General features: G+C 43.7%; 1 protein-coding gene across 3 annotated transcripts in view; it reads left to right on the top strand.

Annotated features, from left to right (window-relative positions):
- The window catches only part of CARD11 (caspase recruitment domain family member 11), a 167,208-nt gene that overhangs the window by 73,584 nt on the left and 78,114 nt on the right, over positions 1–15,510 (top strand). For all 3 annotated transcript variants that reach the window (XM_083153447.1, XM_083153448.1, XM_083153446.1), the window contains exons 11-14: positions 9,132–9,247; positions 10,818–10,921; positions 11,006–11,043; positions 12,764–12,896. In XM_083153447.1, the coding sequence (XP_083009573.1) occupies positions 9,132–9,247; positions 10,818–10,921; positions 11,006–11,043; positions 12,764–12,896 (391 nt within the window). The remainder of the gene's footprint in view (positions 1–9,131; positions 9,248–10,817; positions 10,922–11,005; positions 11,044–12,763; positions 12,897–15,510) is intronic.

Below are 15,510 nucleotides of genomic sequence, written 5' to 3'. Positions count from 1 at the left end.
ATGGGGGGGTTGCTGTTATTTTCTTTCTTTAATGTGTGTGTCTCTGAGTGTGTGTGTAAAAATACATGTGTCAGTGTTCCATACATGTGTGTGTGTGTGTGTGTGTGTGTTTATGTGGGAGGGGGAGGCTGCTGTTCTTTATTGTGTCGGAGTGGGAAATCAGACCTGCACGTCCGGCCTCCTACTCAGACAGCTTCCGTCAGCAGGAATGGGATCATATACAACATATCCTATGCCAAAGGATTTATCAAGGGGGATCGGCTGCAACTTCTCCTCCCCCGCCCCCCCCCAGAGAAGTCGCAGTAGTGTATTGAGTAGGGATGTGCACCGGCCACTTTTCGGGTTTTGGGTTTTGGGTTCTGATTACCTTGAGGTTTTGGGTTCTAATGGGTTTTGGCAAAACACCTCCTAAGTGTTTGGTGTTTGGATTTTTTGGGTTTTGGGTTCTGATTTTTTGTTAAAAAAGCATAAAAACTGCTAAAATCGCAGAATTTTGGTTTTTATTTTTGCTCCTACGCTATATTAACCTCAATAACATTCATTTCCACTCATTTCAGAATCAGAATCAGAATCATCTTTATTGGCCAGGTATACTTGCGTATGCTTGGAATTTTTTGTGGTAACAGTGCAGCATCAATCAGGGAACACAAAGGGGGTGGGAAGAGAGGCATAAACATACATCACATACATTTCACATGTATCTAGAAAAGTTCGAGTTAGTATTTAGTATTTGATACGTTCAATACGGTTTAGTTGGTGGACAGCTATTGGGAAGAAGCCTTTTGTAGTTCTTGTCGTCTTTGCTGGGATGGACCTAAAACGTCTGCCTGACGGAAGGGGTTCAAACAGGTTGTGGCCAGGGTGTAGCTTGTCCGCCAAGATCTTTCCTGCACGCTTATTGACCCTGGCTAGGTATAGTTCTTGGACAGTGGGGAGCTCCGCCCCAATGATCTTTTCTGCCATCCTCACCACTCTTTGCAACTTTCGTCTGTCATTCTCGTTTGCTCCTCCGAACCAGATTGTGATCGAGGAGCAAAGGACAGACTCTACTATGGCAGTGTAGAAGATGAGCAGCAGCTCCTGCGGGATGTTGAATTTCTTGAGTTGCCTCAGGAAAAATTACCGCTGCTGAGCCTTCTTGACAGTTGTAATGATGTTGGGACCCCATTTGAGGTCGCAGGAAATCTTTGTTCCTAGGAATTTGAAGGAGTCGACCCTCGACACTACTCTGTCAGATATTATGAGTGGGTGCATGGCATTTGGTTTTCTTCTGAAGTCCACCACCATCTCCACCGTTTTGAGGGGGTTGAGGTCAAGGTTGTTTCCGCTACACCATTTAGTTAGCCGATCCACCTCCCGTCTGTATGCCGACTCGTTTCCATCCATGATTAGGCCGATAACCGTTGTGTCGTCTGCAAATTTTATAATTTTTACTGACTGTTCTGCTGAGGTGCAGTCGTTTGTGTAGAGGGAGAAGAGCAGGGGGGAGAGGACACATCCTTGAGGGGCACCGGTGCTAATTGTGCATGTGTTTGAAATGAATGCGCCTGCTTTCACCGCCTGTTTCCTTTCAGTCAGGAAGTCAGTGATCCAGGAGCATGTAGGTTCTGGGACTCCTAGTGAACGGAGTTTTGGCTCCAGGATGTGAGGGATGATAGTGTTGAATGCCGAGCTGAAATCAACAAATAGTATCCTTGCATAGGTGCCTGGACTGTCCAGGTGCTGTAGAATGTGGTGCAGCCCTAGGTTGACTGCATCCTCGACACTTCTGTTTGCTCGGTAGGCAAACTGCAGGGGGTCGAGGTGAGCATTTGTAACAACTCTCAGGTGGTTCAGCACCATACGTTCAAGCACTTTCATGACCACCGATGTTAGTGCAATCGGCCTGTAGTCATTGAGGTCTTTCGCAGTTGAGCTCTTGGGAACCGGGACGATAATTGAGGCTTTGAAGCAGGTGGGGACCTTGCACATTTCTAGTGAAGTGTTGAAAATCCTGGTAAAGATAGGGGCGAGCTGTGTTGCACAGGTCTTGAGGGCAGATGGAGACACTCCATCTGGGCCTCCAGCTTTCCTAGGGTTGACCCTCTTGAACATTCCTTCTACCTCTGTTTGGTCCACCTGGAGAGTCTGGGGGTGGCAGTCAGTCTATTCTGAACAGCTCACACCTTTTCTATGGCAAAAGGTTGCACCGAGGTAGCTGGATAACTATGATAAGCCACACAAGTGTGCGGCACAAACACTAGACTGATATGGCACACTTAGCATCCCCTCTAGGCTGATACTGCACACCTAGAATTACCCCTGGACTGATACGGCACATTTAGCATCACCCCTGGACTGATATGGCACACTTAGCATCCCCCCTAGTCTGATGCACACCTAGCATCACCCCTGGACTGATATGGCACGCTTAGCATCACCCCTGGACTAATACAGCACACTTGGCAGCACCCCATGAATTATACGGCAGACTTGGCTCACCCCAGGAATTATTTTGCAGACTTGGCTCGCCCCTGGACTGATGTGGCACCTTAGCATCACCCCTGGACTGATACGGCACACTTGGCAGCACCCCATGAATTATACGGCAGACTTGGCTTATCCCAGGAATTATACGGCACAGATGGTGGCACCCCTGGACTGATACGGCACACATGGAATTATACGGCACAGATGGCGGCACCCCTGGACTGATACGGCACACATGGCGGCAGGCATGGAATTATACGGCAGACAAATTCCTGCAGTAAAAATAAAAATTTGTATTCTTTTAGTTATAAAAAAGAGCAGCACACCTTACTTAGCAACACCCCATGAATTATACAGCACTCTTGGCTTACCCCTGGACTACAGCGCATTTAACAGCCCTTGCAGTAAAAAAAAAAACACCTTAAAAAAAGGGCAGCTTCCCTGGTCTGATATGGGACACATGGGGCACCCATGGAATTATATGGCACACATGCGGGCACCCCTGGACTGATACAGGACACAAGGGGGCACCCATAGAATTATACGGCACACATGCGGGCACCCCTGGACTGATACAGCACACATGTGAGCACCCCTGGATGGATACAGTACATATGCGGGCACCCCTGGACTTTTGCTTAATTAAAATAATGTAGCCCCCTCTGTAGCACTAGCAGCAGCCCCCTATGCATAAATCATCCCCCCCTCCCCCAACATTTCATCCCCCCAGCATGTTTCCCCAGCAGCTCAGCTCAGCAGACACCACGGACACATCCGTGCTGTCTGAAATCACCAGCCTGTTTGAAAATGGCGCCGACCGCCGGGAACTATATATCCACAGGTCTCACGAGAATCCGACAGCGGGAAGATGACGTCCGGCCTCGTTTTGAACTCAGAAAAATGGCGGCGACCATCGAACTCCCGGGATCCGGCCTCGGATCAGGTAAGTCTGTGGGGGTTCGGATCTCTAGGATCCGAACCCGCTCATCTCTAGTATTGAGGGGCCATAGTCAGGACCACCAAACCCTGTAGGGTGCAACGAAATACCCATACCATGAAACATATCCTTCTGTTACAGTACATCCTACTGGTAATGTGATGTAGGTTTAAATGGAGCAGTAATATAGTATAGGGTGGGTATACAGGGGTTAGCAATCTACGGTACGGTATAGAGAGTTCTATTGCATAGGGTACATATGGGTATGTAATGTAGTGGTGGGTTTAGACGGTTCTGTGATGTACAAGGGTCTACAGAGTTCAGTAGTATAGCTTAAAAATAAGTCAGTATTCTAGAGGGGTCAGTGATGTAGTGTACGTCATAGAGGGGTCAGTGATGTAGTGTACGTCATAGAGGGGTCAGTGATGTAGTGTAGGGCATAGAGGGGTCAGTGATGTAGTTTTGGGTATATATGGGTCAGTTATATAGTGTAGGGTATAGAGGGGTCAGTGATGTAGTGTAGGGCATAGAGGGGTCAGTAGTATAGTGTAGGATATAGAGGGATCAGTAGTATAGTGTAGGGTATAGAGGGGTCAGTGATGTAGTGTAGGGCATAGAGGGGTCAGTGATGTAGTGTTAGGTATATAGGGGTCAGTTATGTAGTGTAGGGTATATAGGGGTCAGTGATGTAGTGTAGGGCATAGAGGGGTCAGGGATGTAGTGTAGGGTATATAGGGGTCAGTGATGTAGTGTAGGGTATATAGGGGTCAGTGATGTAGTGTAGGGCATAGAGGGGTCAGTGATCTAGTGTAGGGTATATAGGGGTCAGTGATGTAGTGCAGGATATAGAAGGGTCAGTGATGTGATGTAGTGTAAGGTATAGAGGGAACAGTGATGTAGTGTAGGGTATAGAGGGGTCAGTGATGTAATGTAGGGTATAGAGGGGTCAGTGATGTAGTGTAGGTCATAGAGGGCATACTGTAGGTGCCGATTCTGTGGGTGCTCAAGGGCCCGAGCACCCACGGAAATTGATGAGCACCCATGGGCCAGAGTCCCGCTGCTGGGCCGCCATATTAACTTGCTAATTTGTGGCTGCAGCACCCACATTGCCGGACCTGCCACCTGGGAAACAGTATGCCGGGAATAGTGTATTTTGTTTGCGGAGTACCTGCACTGTGGGGGCATTTATGTACCTGCACTGTGGGGGCATTTATGTATATGGAACTCTGTTGCCGTAATTTGAATTTTGGAGATAACTGTGCTCCGTAATATAAATTTGTATTTTGTGGCCACACCCCTTCCCCATGAAGCCACTCTATTTTTTTGCTTGAGCACCCACCAGCAAAAATATAAATCGGCATCTATGATAGAGGGGTCAGTGATGTAGTGTAGGGTATAGAGGGGTCAGTGATGTAGTGTAGGGCATAGAGGGGTCAGTGATCTAGTGTAGGGTATATAGGGGTCAGTGATGTAGTGCAGGATATAGAAGGGTCAGTGATGTGATGTAGTGTAAGGTATAGAGGGAATAGTGATGTAGTGTAGGGTATAGAGGGGTCAGTGATGTAATGTAGGGTATAGAGGGGTCAGTGATGTAGTGTAGGTCATAGAGGGGTCAGTGATGTAGTGTAGGGCATAGAGGGGTCAGTGATTTTGTGTAGGGTATAGAGGGCTCAGTTATATAATGTAACATATAGAGGGGTCAGTGTTGTAGTGTCGGGTATAGAGGGGTCAGTGATGTAGTGTAGGGTATAGAGTGTTGTGTGGTGTGTAGTATAGTTCAGTGGTTCCCAAACTGTGTACCTAGGCACCCTGGGGTGCCACGAAACTCATGTAGGGATGCCTCAGGTTGGTGGTACAGAACAAAATGTAATTATTTATGGTCAGAGTGATAGGCAAAACTAACACAAGTGGCTTCTAATTGTGAAACATGTGGCCAGTCAGAAGCAAAACTGACACCACCACATAACTGACCCTGAGAATGACAGGGAGGCACAATTTACTTAATTCAGTACTTTTTACCACATTTGTCAATAAGGGGTGCCTTGAAATGCTTGTTCTCTAGAGCAGGGCTGGCCAAACCAGTCCCCATGATCTACCATCATGGTTTAAAGACCATGCACAGCTGAAGTCATTACTAACTGTCACATTTTCAAACATGCTGCAAATCCTAAACTGTTGGTAGATCTCAAGGTTTGGCTCTAGGGTGCCATGATTAAAAAAAGTTTTGGAACTGCTGGATTAGGGTATAGAGGGGCCAATGACATAGTGTAGGGTAGTGGTTGCCAAAGTGACGTCACCAGGACCCACTGAATAAGTGGGGTGTTTGGCTAAGTTGCCTAATTAACCTGCATGTTCAGCAGACATCAACCATCGCTAACAATGCACAATAGTTGCACATCGTTAATGATATTGAGTGTACACACTAGACGATATTGTGAACAATATCGCTCAGAAGCCCCTATCTGTGTATGGGATTTTAGGGCCACACAGTATATGTGGTCAGGATTTGCTTGTGTTTGTTCAAATATTTTATTTTATTGGTTTTGTCTATTATATTGACCATAAATAATTTGAATTGGTCTTGGTTATCAATCCAAGGCACCCCTTCAAGTGGGTTTGTGACAAGCTCAGTCCTGTTCCCCCCCTCTGTTGCTGCTCCATATCCACACAAACCATGCCTTCAACATTTTGATGCCCAGTTTACATTTCATTCGCTTGTAGAAAAAGCCAGGCCACTTGCCTGTGTGTGCCCCCCAGGCTGAAAGTTGCCAGCCAGCCGTTGGGTGTGATAGGGATATTAATAAAATCCTCGGGGTTTCTATGCTGTGATTTAGATATACTGTACATTACCAGAAAATATTTTCCAAGGTTTCTCCTCACCTGAAAGACAAACCTGGCATCCTTTCATTGCCAGTCAGAGGTTAACTGTTGAGTACATTAGAGCAATTCTCTTAGTTACTGTATATAACTTTTGCCTTGTATTTTGAGATACAGATATGTCCTCATACATCTAAGCTCAGCACTCCACACAACACAAGATACCCAATGCCGTTAAGCCACCAGGTCCGGTTCAACTCTGCAAGTTCTTTTTTATTTTAGCAAAAAGGAGTCATAGTCGCAACGTTATGTGACTAGGACTCTCCAGCAGACTGCTGATTACCAGGAGACTTCTGATTAAATTTGATATGCAAAAACTTGTATTCCGACTGTATACAAAGAATTGCCTGGAAAAAAATCTGCAGATGTTGTATTGTAGCACGTGGTTTGCAGAATCAGAGAGTCAAGTGGCACACTGACATAGAAGTGTCAGCATAAAAGAAAAAGGGGTTGAGACCTTTAATAAAAGATGGGGAGCATATGTAAATAGTCTACCAGATCACCGACAGTCTAATATTTGGAAAGTATTTGAATATACTGATTAGTTTCTCCGTAGAGAGATTGGCTGTCCGGGAGTTATATTTAGTTTTCCCTTATGTTGATCTCTGAGGCTGCGTGGATATGGTTATATTTGGTAAAGTCATGCTTAGATACCTTCAAGAATATTATATTTTTGGATTCAATTTCTGGGATGAACACTTTTAAAACTATTGAATGGAATATGGTTGTTTTATGTTTTCTGTTGTATCCATTTTTTTATTTCTTTCTTCCTCTTTTTTTTTCATTTCTTTTTTTGTTTTACACTTTTATTGTTATTTTTGTCATATTATAATTGCTTATTCTTTATGAAAAAGCTTATATTATTGTTATTGTTTCTACGATGGTTACATTTTTATTTCTGATGTGCCATGTAATTCTATGTGTACTTCCTGCCGTTATTGCGATGTAAACTTTTACCGCTGTTCAATTAACAGTTTTGAAAAAAAAGGTGTCAGCATAAAATATGATGGACGCTAAGTTTAACTGGATCGGGTGCACGGGGAGAGGGTGTTTGACACAAGTACAGATATGATGTATGAGGACATATGTGCAGTAGGATTTGGAATATTTTCCTCAGGTGACAAACAACTTAGAGCAGCTGCAAGTAATTCTAAACCTTACACATCTCAGCTACGTCTCATTGATGGCAGGCTGGGCATTACTGGGTAGCCGAATAAGAGAAGCTTCCTGTGGGTGTGTGGCCATAGTTGCAACTTATGCTGTTTTGTATATATGAATTGTGCACTTCCATTCCAATGTCATCTTTAGCAACAAGTATGGGCTAGGTGTAAGTGCTATTACTAGTGATGGTGTAACAGCTGCTCTTGCAGCTAGAAGGCTGAGGGGTGGTGTGAACACATACAGTACTTGTATACAATTCAGAATACCTATGGATAGATGATTAGGACTTACAGTATGATCACTTTGGGATGACAGAGTTGAGAGAGATAGAAGGATGGGACAAAATGGAAACAGACCAGGGGTAGAAAGACATAGAGATTGGAAAACCTGCAACACCAGCAACGATAGTTAGTGTTTACATATCCAAAATACTTGTAGAGAATACCTTGCCTAGTACAGTAGCGCACGCAGGGGGGTTTCTGAGTACCCAGAAACCCCTCTAGGAGTTTAAGGGCCCTAGGCTGAAAGCTGAGGGTCCCCTCTTTCCATGGGTACAAGAATTTTACAAATCGGCCCTTGGGAACCGGAGATATCTGACTTCAAAGCAGTGGTCCCCATCCAAGCCTGTTTATTGCTCTTCCCAGTCAGATATTTCAGGTTCTATCTGACTTAGTTTTTCTGAGGGTATATTCCAAAAGCGGTGACTCTCCCCCTTTGAGGGACACTAGTAGCTTGTCTCTACTGTTCCCAGAACCAGAGATATCAGCCTTCGAGCAGCTGGTTACTGCTCCAGCTCCACACACTTGGTATGTTGTTTTATATTCTCGTTGGCAGATTGCTCTGCCTCCTGATATCTGATCCCCTAGTCCCCAATACAATTTAGTAGGTGGGTTTCTCTAGTTTTTAATTCCATTAAAATCTAAGAAATCTATTTCTGGGAACTGGAGATATCTGCAGTCAAGCAAGCTGTTCTCCCACCAGAAAATTATGAATAATAAGCCCACTCCACTATACATCTCTCCTCTGCATATTAAACATCCTCTACCACCCTGGAAGTTATGTATCAGGACCCCTTCATTCAGCCTAATGCCCCCTTCTCCCACTCCATCTCCCACCATCTGTGCAGTAAAGGGGTAATTAGTGGAAATTACTGATCCAGGCCCTACATGCTGAGCGGTTGATATAATACCCTCTACCACCCGGGGGACATCAAAGCTTCCCCCACCCCTACCGCTGGAGGATCAGTAGGTGTCCCAATACATTGCTATGCCCAGGGGTCTACACTGCTGTTGACGCCCCTGTATGTATGTATGTATATATATATATACATATATATGTGTGTGTGTGTGTGTGTGTGTGTGTATATGTGTATATATATATATATATATATATATATATATATATATATATATATATATATATATTATAATTATTATTATTTATACACATTTGGTCTATCTATAATACTTTAACTGACCCGGCATATACTGGGTCACCTAAGTGTCCATCTCCGTGCTTTGCTCCGCCCCTCTGGAAACCCCCTTCTGAAAATCCTGCGTTTGCCACTGTAGTAGATGCAGGTCTATTGGTTTATCTTATGTGTATGCTGTCTAAACCAAAGCCTAGAGGTTCACAATGTTTCTGTTTTATTAATTCTGTTATTATGTTGTGTTTTGTTATTCTATAGCTGCTGAAGATCATGATAACAAAGCAGAGTACAGCAGTGGTCAAATGGAGGCAATCTTTCCTAGGTCTGGTTCTTTCAACAACACTGCCATCACCAGCTCTGAGGTTTCCAAGGCTGTATGTAGAGGACTTCATTTTCTCACTTTGGGGCAGATGTATATCCAGATAAACTGGAGATAAAGGGGAGATACAGTGAAAGGAGATAAAGCACCAGTCAATGAACTGTGTTTGAAAATGACAGTTGGGAGTTGATTGGCTGGTGCTTTATCTCCTTTAACTTTATCTCTTCTCCAGGCTTAATACATCTGCCCAATATACAGTATGTATTATTTGTTCACTAGATTTTAAGTTCCTTATTATTATGCTATTTGTATGTAAATATATTAAAAAGTAAAATACTTATTCTCTGAAATTATATATAATATAAATGTATTACCTCCTTTTTAGCATTTTTAGCTTGACACTTTTTTTGTAGGCAAACGTTTGCCCCTAATTGGATGTTATTATTATTTATTTATCATGGATATGCCCCAATATGTCTTTATCCCAGCACTAGGCCATTTAAATACCAATGGACACCAGTGCTTGACCCCACAATTAATTAGAACTTAATTAGAGATGCTCAAATATGTTTACAATTTGTCCTTTATCCAGCTTCCAGCTAGAGTTACAGTACTTGGGCAATGCAACGATTAACACACAAAAATGACACGTGGTCCCTCCATCATATTCTAAGCCTTCTGTCTGAGAGCAGGATTAGTTGCCATTCACAATGTGCTTCTTAAAGGCTCCCCCAATAAGCGATCAGCTCTTCATCCTTTTAGTAGAGTGTCCAAAGACCCACACCATAGGCACTGGAAGATAATTGGCTGGAATCTGACCCAGGCTGCTCAGTAAGAGAATAGAACCACTATGTGGGGAACATATAGAACATACTGTAACCCCCAAACTCGGCCTACCAAAATTTACTGAAATATGCTGTAACTCTTCCCAGATACTGTGGGCTGTCGTGAATGGGATAGTAAGGTATTTTTCCAGCCTGGAGTAGCCTCATTGGTCCAATATAATGCTAAGTGATCCAAAAGACTATTTCCATTATAGTAAAATAGTTGAATAGCAATTTGCTATAAACCTCACCACAGAATAATAGTGAATGGACCAGAATTACGTAAAACTGCTTAGCCAGTTACATCACATGATTTTTTAAACAATTTATTTGTATATTCTTGCGGAAAATAAATATTTGGACAATCAAAAGTTAAACTCAATACTTTGTAATATAACTTTGGTTGGCAATTACAGAGGTCAATCGTTTCCTGTAGTTCTTGACCAGGTTTGCACACACTGTAGAAGGTATTTTGGCCCACTCTTCCATGCAGATCCATGAGATATTGTATTTGTTGTGCCCAAGTGGAAGGGACACATACTGTGGGCTAGAATTGGCATTAACCTCAAGGCCAGTACTTACCATCTAGATACGTAGAGATTCTGCTGTCCATATCCTGACTATCCACACCCCTGTAATAGGCCTAAACTAGCTAACAAGTCCTAACCTCCTCTCTCACCTTCAGTCTTTTTTCACATTATATATTTTTTTGTTAACAAAACACTGCAAAAATACCTGCAATATTTAAATATTCTATCATATAAAATAGAAATAATGTTTCATATAAAACATTTTTTTTAGTACACATTGAAAAATCGCAGTCATAGTATTATGTCTACAACTCCAGAACCCCCCGGGAATGACTCCATCATGCGAAGGAGCAAGGAAGATGTGCCCGTGTACAGGTCAGATTACAAGTCAATAAATCTTAAAATAGTCTAGAAACGTTACTTTAAAATGATACTGTATTTCTTTACTTATTTTAACAGTCACGCTGATGAGGACAATGACAGCATAGAGCTAGATGGTAAGCTGTGGTATAGATGCCATAATATATGCTTTAATTCTCATACAAATCAATATTGGCACAATAGCCATGGTGGAATTATAATGAGGTATCTCAAGTTATATTTACTAATGGAAAATGGAGAATGTATGACTATATTGTGTGGAAAGACAGGCTACCCTTTCTTAGCTATTGCACGCTCTATTCTCTAAATACTTGTCATCTTAATAATGATATTAACCCTTTGAGTGCCAAGTGAATTTGTCAAAATAGGTGTAAAAAATTGGCAAGCAAACATTTGTATTCATCATAATAACCTGTAATTTTTTTTATACTTATATAGGAAATATAATCTTTTTTAAGACAATATTTTTTATTTGAATTTACGTAACAAATGTGAGCGACACTGGCATTTTTAGCGGATATTTTGAACATCTCTCACAGGCCCTTATTCTGGTTGGTGCGGTAATATCCGCGTGCGTTCGTACCGCCGATGTTTTGTGTCTGCGCATGTGCAGAGGCGTCTCTGCGCATGTGTGAGCGGGGCATACGGCCAAATCCCGCATGAAATGTGAACACTCCGAACAGGGGGTGGAGAGGGGCGTGAAGGGCTATTTGGGCTCATTACCATATGCATACGCCCCGCGTTTCATGGGCGTTCCCATGCACACGCTGGGCGTACGTATGGTAATGCGGCCGTGACGCACGTGTAGAGGGCGGACATATGACATCGCCGGATGTCAGCTGCCCGCCCAGATCCCTGCTTTTGCACGGAAAAATGTCCGTGTGGTCTGAGGTTGCGGGAGCTGGTGGACCACTCGGTCCTGCATTCGATGGTCTGCGACCATCGAATGATGGGGGAGGTTCCCTGAGATGGAGGAGGCGTATTCCGTGAAAAATACACGTGCGGTCCGTTCGGCCAGCTTCTTACCGCGTACGGACGGAGTTGGCGATCCGTATGGAAGGCGGGGTTTCGCACGCACGGTCCTGGCCGCATATTCGGATGCGGCCGCACCGATCAGAATAAGGGCCACAGAGATGTTGGCACTCAAAGGGTTAATTGTGGACAGAATACATATTTTTTGTACTAATGATATTTGGTAGAACAAAGGGCTTTGCAACAGTGACGGTGGTAAGTAGACATAAAATGCCCTTACAGATAATTAATAGGCAACATTAAACTAAGGCCCTTATTCAGATATGATCGCAGTACATATTTGTTCTCAAAATGGGCAAAACCATGCTGCACTGCAGGTGGGGCAGATGTAACATGTCTAGAGAGAGTTAAATTTGGGTGGGATGTGTTGAAACTGAAATCTAAATTGCAGTTTAAAAATAATGCAGCCAGTATTTACCCTGCACAGAAACAAAACTCACCCAAATCTAACTCTTTCTAGACATGTTACATCTGCCCCACCTGTAATGCACATGGTTTTGCCCGTTTTGAGAACAAATTTGTACTGCGATCAGATCTGAATAAGGGCCTAAGTGCGAGCTCAAATTGCGGCTAATCCCCTTTATTGGATGCAAGCAAAAACTAATGAGGTTTTCTTCAAGTATAACACATACTATATTAGCATTTGAGGTTCCATCAGACAGTAAGAATACTGATTTTATGTTGAGATGCTTTCATGAAATGTTACAACACCATATTCAACACTGTGTTTTGTTGCAACAAAATCTAATCTCTTTCTGGCAATGTGAATATTGTCCAATATAGTACTATGATTTGTATTTGCAGATGAGTTTCATGATAAATATTCTTTCGGGGCTCCATCAATCCATTCCTCTTCTTCTTCACATCAATCAGAAAGTCTGGATAGCTATGACCTCGAACAAGTTAATTCCATTTTTAGAAAGTTGTCTATGGAAAGGTAAAAAAATATATACTTTACTCATGTTCGTGATATGTCATCATAAGCTGTGCACTCCCGTAGCATGTAAGGGTCCATACACACTGGGCGACTATGCCCTGCGTGTATGGTCAGCGATGATGTCAATCATCGATTCGGGGACATCCACTCAGTGCATACACACTGAGCGGCTTTCCCCCTGCCCGGGGCGTCGGAGGGGGGAGGACGACGTTGTATAGCGCAGAGCTATGCAAAGCTGTCCTCAACGCCAGTCATCTGCTGGTATAACCTGCAGATGAGCGGCTTTCCCGGCGATGATGCAGGAGCGCGCAGCAGCGCTCACCGCTTATCGCTGGGGCATACACACTGGGGGGCTTTGAACTGAAAGACACTCAAACAGGCTGTTTTGAGCGGCTTTCAGCTCAAAGTCGCCCAGTGTGTATGGGCCTTAAGAGTAAATAGAAATCTCCTGCCATTGTGAGTTGACTTACAGAACCATTCCAGGAAAAAATAGTCACAAATGTAACCACTTCTCTTCAGATATTGGTCCAGATGCACTAAGCTTCAAAAGTGATAAAATGGAGAGTGATAAACAGCCAGCCAATCAGCTCCTACCTGCCATGTCATAGACTGTGTTTGAAAAAATGTCAGGCAGGAGCTAATTGGTTGGTTGGTTGGTTGGTTGTTTATCACTCTCTATTTTATCACTTTTAAAGCTTAGTGCATCTGGCCCAATGAGAGGGCTCAGGGATGCCTTCTGAATGGACTCAGTTATGTGTGCATGAATTAATTTCTTATATACTCTATTTAAAAAAACAGTGAACTCTTACAAGAAACCCACTTCAAGAAGGGAAAAGCCCCGAAATTATACTCCCGACACTACCCCTTAGGTTATTTCAATGACCACTCTGAATCCAAATCCAAAGGTGTTGCAATACTATTTGCTAAAAATACTCCCTTGACTGACACAACGGTAACCCTGGTGGGAGACGGACGGGGACTTTGTATAAAAACAACTATAAGCAACCAAGTGTTTACATTTGTAAATCTGTACCTCCCCAACAAGGGCCAACTGCGCTTCCTAAAAAACGCCCTGGAGTCAATAGAGAATATCATAGAAGGAGTATTGGTAGTGGGCGGAGATTTCAATTGGGCAGCGGAACCCGCAATAGATTCAACTAGTGCCTCAACCACCACTTCAGCCAATGATCTGAGACGGTTTAAAACGCTTATGCATGACTTCCAACTTATAGACACGTGGAGGCTAATGCATCCCAAAGATCGCGACTACACATTCTACTCACATCCTCATAATTCCTACACACGTATAGACTACTTCTATTTGAATCACAGATCCCTAGATCTTCTGGTCGACACATCAATAGGACAGATAGTGGGTTCTGACCATGCCCCAATTACACTGGAGCTGTCATTGCTTCACCCCCCCCCCATGCGCCACTGGCAATGGCGTTTTAATGAACAATTTTTACGTGAAGATGATTGTAGGAAACAGATAGCAGAGGCCATAGACGAATACATCTTGCTGAACTCAAACGATGATATGTCACCAGTCACACTATGGGAAGCCCACAAATGTGTAATCTGAGGGAGATGTATTCAAATAGGCTCCTACCTTAAAAGGAAAAAAAACAGAATGCCGAAAGGCCCTGTTGGACAAAATAAAAAAATTAGAATTACTCCATAAATCTTCTTTGACCCCAGAAGCCCTCTTGGAGCTGCAAGACGCTAGGTCCTCCTTAAATAGCCTATTAAACTAGGGCACTCGTAGGGCCTTCCGATGTTGCCGCCATAAATTCAGGTAAACAGGTAAACAGCTGGCGAGGGCACTGCGGGCCCAGAGGTAATTGACACACATCACAGAGATGAAGGTCCCTTCGGGCGCCCTCCATGCCAAAAATAACGATATCGCCGAAATTTTCCAAAACTATTACACGAGCCTTTACAATCTCTCGTCACAGGGGTTACCACAAGATCATTTAACACACGAGACTGCAATTAGAACATACTTAAATTAAATAAACTATCCTAGGCTCCCAGTCGAACTAACGGCAGCTTTAAATGACCCTTTCACGGAAATTACGTCTGGCCCTCAAAACTTCGCCCTCCGGTAAAAGTCCGGGTCCAGACGGCTTTACCATAAGTTATTCTAAAGCTCTTCAGGACCGTCTGCTCCCACTTCTTACAAAGGCTTGCAATGGAGTTTCCCGACCTCCCCCTTCTCGGGCCAGTCCCTTGAAGCCCACATTACGGTATTGCTGAAAGAAGGCAAAGACTCAGCTCTCCCTTCCAGTTACCGCCCCATCTTGCTCCTCAATGTCTATGTCAAGTTATACGCAAAACTACTAGCAAACCACCTATCTCCGATGGTCCCACGCTTAGTGCACCTTGACCAGGTGGGGTTCGTGCGTGGGAGAGAGGCAAGGGACAACACCATAAGAGTTATTGACCTGGTCGCATACGTCCAATCCGCTAACATCCCAACCATGCTCCTCCCCACGGATGCCGATAAGGCATTTGACCAAGTGGACTGGACGTTCATGAAGGAGGCCTTGCGACACGCGGGAGTCGGAGATCAGTTTTTAGGTAAAATTCTTGCACTATACAAGTCCCCATC

The sequence above is a fragment of the Crinia signifera genome, chromosome 7, assembly GCF_055691185.1.
Source record: "Crinia signifera chromosome 7, ASM5569118v1, whole genome shotgun sequence".
Taxonomy (NCBI): Eukaryota; Metazoa; Chordata; class Amphibia; order Anura; family Myobatrachidae; genus Crinia; species Crinia signifera.
This window is presented reverse-complemented; position numbering and strand designations above follow the sequence as displayed.